Source organism: Notolepis coatsorum, assembly GCF_963971535.1.
Source record: "Notolepis coatsorum genome assembly, chromosome: 12".
NCBI classification, from domain to species: domain Eukaryota; kingdom Metazoa; phylum Chordata; class Actinopteri; order Aulopiformes; family Paralepididae; genus Notolepis; species Notolepis coatsorum.
This window is the reverse complement of record NC_140176.1, coordinates 2,732,067-2,737,937: the sequence shown is the minus strand read 5'-3', so window position 1 is coordinate 2,737,937 and position 5,871 is coordinate 2,732,067. Positions and strand designations below refer to the sequence as shown.

Here is a 5,871-nt window from a genome sequence, read left to right as displayed (position 1 = left end):
AAAATGTTCTCGGGGGGGGGGGGGGGCACAATGGTTTTTCAACACAGGTTCCCTTTTATACGTTTCAGCTGGGACAACGCCGCTGTGGCTTGCTAAACTAAACAGCAGAGAGGCCATTGAAAAATCAAATTTCTCTCTGGAAAACTCCAACATTTTGGGAAATTAGCTTACCGTAATTCCTCTAATAGTAACCGGGTCTCAAATACAAGCCGGGTCTCTATTAATGGCCGGGTGCGCTCTTGAGCTAAGCAATTATAAGCCGGCCTCCTACTGAGCTAGTTACTTGATTTCACTTTGAAAACGTTGAAATGACCAGTGACCACCTGTAATTGCACTGTTTACTATTTCATACAGTACTTGGTTTCAATAAATGAACCCAGTACATTTTACTGGGTTCAAACTGACACAAAATGTTGATTTATTCATTATGATCCGTTTGAAAATTTGAAATATAGGCCTCCCTCTTATACAGGCCTCCTCCTAATACAAGCCTGGTACCCGCTACAGTTTAAGCAAATACAAGCCGGGGTTACTATTAGAGGAATTACGGTATTTAACATCTTCCCTGGAGTTAGACAAGAAGATACATACCTTTTTTGTCTCTGTGCATGCATTAGGCTTAGGGAACAGCCGCTCCGTTAGCGTAGCTTAGCTTCATCACTGGAAGTGGGGCAGAGTTGTAGCCTCAAGTTCCCTACAGTCACGAAATACACTCCAAATACAACTCCAAAACGTTCCTGTAAACATGTTGTGACCTGTGTATTTACCATGTGGAGAAATAAAAAATTATTGAATTAGACAATTACGTTTCTAAGCAAATATACTCTGAACAATTTTTTGCCTAACCACTCCTCTCTGGGCGCAGTCAGTGATTTCAACGTGAAGCCGTGTTTGTTGACATTCTCATTCATTCAAAGGATCCGAACCGATTGAAGTTTATGGATACCATGACTTAAAATCCTCTTACCTTGACGATTAAAAGCCTCCCCAATTTAGAAAACAGTATTCCAATGGCTGGTCTTGATAGGCTGCTAGCTAACGGAGCTAACCAACAAACACAGAACCGGGCAGACACTAAAGCAAATAACGAGAGCAATGACTTCCTATCTGGGGGGTTTCAAAATAAAAGAGCGACGTCTATAGCAGCGGAATACGTTTATTTTGTACATTATCTAACGTTAACACAAACCTAAACTAACTTTAGGTTAGTTGTAACGTTAGTTTAGGTTCGTGTTAACATTAGATAATGTACAAAATAAACGCTTTGCTCCGATAATATGGATGTATGTTGTTATTGTTTGAGCTGTGATTTATTGTTTCATGTATGTGTTTCACAGTTCTCACGGTTCGGATTGAAATAAATCCAATCAGTAATATCAAGAACGTGTTGCTGTCATCATTGCAAGTAGAGGGAGTTACAGTGAGAACTTACCTGCTCCAGAAGACAGCACTAGAGAGCAGTGATGGACGAGACGCGCCTAGAAGAAGAGACAGAGGAGAAGAAGGAGAATGGTGGTGAAACCAAGGTACCCGTCCGGGAGCCGGCCACTGGGGCTCCTGAGGAGGCAGCAGAGTTTGTGCCCCCCGAGGGAGGCTGGGGCTGGGTCGTCATGCTGGCTGCCATGTGGTGTGACGGCTCGGTGTTTATGATACAAAACACCTTTGGCATCCTTTTCTTGTCTCTCATCAAAGAATTTGGCACCGAAGATGATGCCAACCAGCGATCCAGAACAGCCTTGGTGGGCTCTCTCTCCATGGGCATGATCTTGTTCTGCTCTCCCATCGCCAGTGTGTTCACAGACATCCTGGGCTGCAGAGTGACAGCAGTGGGCGGGGCCGCCGTGGCCCTGGTGGGCCTCCTGGCCAGCTCCTTTGTCAAGTCCCTCGGTGCCCTGTACTTCACCTATGGCATCGTGTTTGGCTGCGGCTGCTCCTTTGCCTACCAGCCCAGCCTGGTGATCCTCCCCCACTACTTCAAGAAGCGCCTGGGCCTAGTGAGCGGCATCGTGGCGACCGGCGGCAACGTGTTCACCATCATGGTGGCCTTCCTGCTCCCCCTCCTGCTGGACAGCGTGGGTCTCCAGAACACCATGCGTGTCCTCAGCATCTTCATGTTCGTGCTCATGCTGGCCGGGTTCACCTACACGCCCCTGCGGCCCAACAAGCCCATCGGTGAGATCTTCAACTTCCGCAACATCTGGAGGTCCCTGGGATACCGCATCTGGGTGTTCGGCATACCCGCCGCCCTCTTCGGCTACTTTGTGCCTTACGTTCACCTGATGAAACACGTGGAGGAGCGCTTCGGGACGAACGCCAACAAGGAGGTTCTTCTCATGTGTATCGGCATAACGTCCACAGTGGGCAACCTCATCTTCGGCAGGGTGGCAGACTACGTCCAGGGTGTCAACAAAGTCTATCTACAGGTGTCCTCCTTGTTCGTGATCGGCCTGATGTCCATGATGATCCCCCTCTGTCACGTCTTTGGCGGCCTGATCGCTGTGTGCCTGCTGATGGGGCTGTCCGACGGCTGCTTGAGCGGCATCATGGCGCCCATCATCTTTGAGTTGGTGGGCTCCAATGACTTTTCACAGGCCATCGGCTTCATGCTCGGCATAATGTCCGTGCCCATGACCGTGGGACCTCTCATCGCAGGTTACCTGGGAGACAGGTTGGGGAGCTACGACGTGGCCTTCTACCTGGCAGGTATCCCCCCCATCATCGGAGGAGCCGTGCTGTGTCTGATACCCTGGGTGGAGGCGAGGCGCAAGAGGAGTGAGAAGGAGGAGGCTCTCAAGAAAGGAGAGGAGACGACCCAGGAAATGCTAGACTACGAGAAGCCTCAGGGAGACGCATCTTTCAAGGGCGGAGACCCCGAATCTGTCTTATAGGCCAGCGGTTCTCAACTAGGGTGCCGCAGAGAGCTGCCAGGGGTGCCTTGAGATTATTATTATTTTTTTTTTTTTATTATTATTTTTGGATTACAGAAAATTATCATTAAAGTGCTATCTGTTGCAGCTGCACTGTTTCCCATGAGAATACCATATTTGGATAAGTTTGACCATTTCTCAAAATCTGAAAATCATTATTTAATAAAACACAGAAAAGGGTCACCAAGTTACTCTGGATAAAAAAAAAACTTTACAGACAACATTGAGACAAAGCTTCCTGACACATCTCCATCCAAACTCTTGGAAGAACTCATTGAAATCTCATCTGATACCACCTGGAGAGCTAGTTTGAGTGTGGTGCTGAGTACCAAGTATCTCAGGATGCAGCAGTTAAGGTGTTGATACCATTCAGCACCACATATCTGTGTGAAGCTGGCTTCATCCATGACAGCTCTGAAAACAAAATATAAGGCCAAGTTGAGCCTTGAGGATGACAAGCGTGTTGCCTTGTCAAAGATCTCCCCACGTATTGACCGTATTATTAGCCAGCAGCAGCAGACCTCGCATTGAGCTAGAAATGTCCACTGAGTGAACAAGTGCTTATTTTCTGTATTTATTTATATTTTTTGAGAAATGGTAACTTGGTGATCCTTTTCTGTATTTAAAAAAAATACATGATTTTCTGTTTTTGAGAAATGGTCACACTTATCCAAATATGCTATTTTTATGGAGAAGTGTGCAGCTGCAACAGATAGCAGTTTAGTGACAATTTTCTGTAATTTTATTTAAAGAAATATGCTATTTGATTTATTACTACAAGCAGTGTAATGTCAACAGTACTAAGCCATTTAGACCTGAAACACCTGTTAATAATGCATTATATAGCCTGCACACAAATGTGTTTCCCGGTTTCTTAAATAAACATTATTTTGAAAACAAGCACTTTTGTCATCATTGTAGCAAAAAAGACAGGAGCGGAAAAGTCTATATCGTATGTAGGGGTCCCCTTGAATATTTTATTGAACACAGGGGTGCCTTGGCAGCAGAAAGGTTGAGAACCCCTGTCTAGGCTGCGGTTAGACACAGGGGTATTTTCGTTTTGTTTTCAAGATCAGTTTCGCTTTCCAGAGTGCAACATAGTGGCAGGCGAGTTAGACATTTGTTTTGCGACCTGAGCACTTTCGTTTTGTCAGAACGAGGCGTGGTCAGACCGCAACGGATCGCGTCTCGAATTCAGCACTGAGCATGCGCAGGGAGGTAGTTACCTTGGATGTGCCAATACACTTCCTGCAAAAAAATCAACAAGCCACCATCTTTAAATGCCTCCGTGAGCCATTTAGCCAATGTAGCATTTCTTTTTCAGCAAAGAAAGTGCAATAAAAGTGCAATAAACAAAACGGATACATTCACTGTGTGTTCTGCCTCTCATTTGTTGATGAAACAAAACTAACACAATTGACCACCAAGAGCGGATAGTTTAGTCTCACAAAAAGATCGCCGATTTTGTTAGCTTACATGCTAACGCGATAGGGATATGCCATTATAACAGTATAGCATTGTGGCTAGCAGCTAACGTTAGCTCATGTTAGCCAGCCAGCACCAAACTGATGATATCAGGAGCTATCAGTAGCTAGATAACATTAGACAACGCCTCATGTATTAAACAAAGGTGAATAGATGACTGGGCCATTTTGTTTAATGCTTGTTAAGATTGAAAGAGGAGCTCTGAGCTAACAGGGTCTGGTAGCTAACGTTAGCTCACGTTAGCCAGCTGCTCATGCAATCGTTAATGCTAGCAGAATGAATGGATGTAAACTTTATTTAACATATTGCAGAATGGGTACAATACAATACGGCTCAATACAAACAATTGTTAAGGGAATGCAGACTGTTGTAGCTTGGACTGGGGTCCTTATAACAATAACTTGACAACACATGGTAGCTGCAGCTATTTGGGACAGCTCTGTCGTCACCGGACGTTGGTGAGGGCACGCAGATGTCGGTATCTACTGCGCATGGGCGTTGAGCAACAACGGCTCCGCGCAGATTACACGACACGTTGTCGGCGAGTTTTGGCGAGTTTAGGGCTTCCGTAATATGCATATATATAGTAACTTATTATAGTGTGAATTTCTCCAGACCTCACTCAACTCCAACCCACACATCAGACCAAATTAAAAAAAGATTATAAAGTGCAATTCACCTTACGGCCATCATTGTTTTGGTAGATCGCTATGAATACATTTCAATGAGCAGATGAGTAATTCACTTCATGTATTTCAAATCACGAAAACGACTGTGCTATGTTTATTCACATCTGTAGCAGTAGGCTATGCTATTGTATAAAATAGGCTACAGTTTATTAAAAATGATTAACACCATTGATCATCTATTGTGTGTCTAAATGCAATATGCAGACATGGGCTGTATTGGTAAGTGTAGTTATTTTTTAACAACAAATTAAAAACCTTATAACTGACTTTATTTCAACCGAAAATGCTTAAACAATAATGTTAGTGATAGAAGGGAACTCATTTTGTGCAAAAATGGAAAGCTTGCCAATGTTCATGAGGCAGAATTGTTACAATAGCCGATAATCCATTTTCCCAATGATAAATCCCTATACGGGTGGACCTCGCGGGAAACTAAAGTGACGTCAGACTACACCTCCCTATTTCCACTGGGGTGCCACAACACACTCTCTCTCTCTCTCTCTCTCTCTCTCTCTCTCTCTCTCTCTCTCTCTCTCTCTCTCTCTCTCTCTCTCTCTCTCTCTCTCTCTCTCTCTCTCTCTCTCTCTCTCTCTCTCTCTCTCTCTCTCTCTCTCTCTCTCTCTCTCTCTCTCTCTCTCTCTCTCTCTCTCTCTCTCTCTCTCTCTCTCTCTCTCTAAGTTATGTTACCAGCAGGGCAGCGTTTACACAGGCAGTGAATGGGTTTAGATCAACAACATGCTCATAAAAAGCCCAGTAGCGGATCGATAATA

At 44.7% G+C, this 5,871-nt stretch overlaps 1 protein-coding gene across 1 annotated transcript; it reads left to right on the top strand.

Annotated features, from left to right (window-relative positions):
• Positions 1-1,463: 1,463 nt before the first annotated feature.
• LOC311238601 (monocarboxylate transporter 10-like) lies at positions 1,464-2,888 on the top strand (the record flags this gene model as incomplete). Its single annotated transcript, XM_084326723.1, has 1 exon — positions 1,464-2,888. The coding sequence occupies one exon, from the start codon at positions 1,464-1,466 to the stop codon at positions 2,886-2,888; it is 1,425 nt and encodes a 474-aa protein (XP_084182849.1).
• Positions 2,889-5,871: the final 2,983 nt, after the last annotated feature.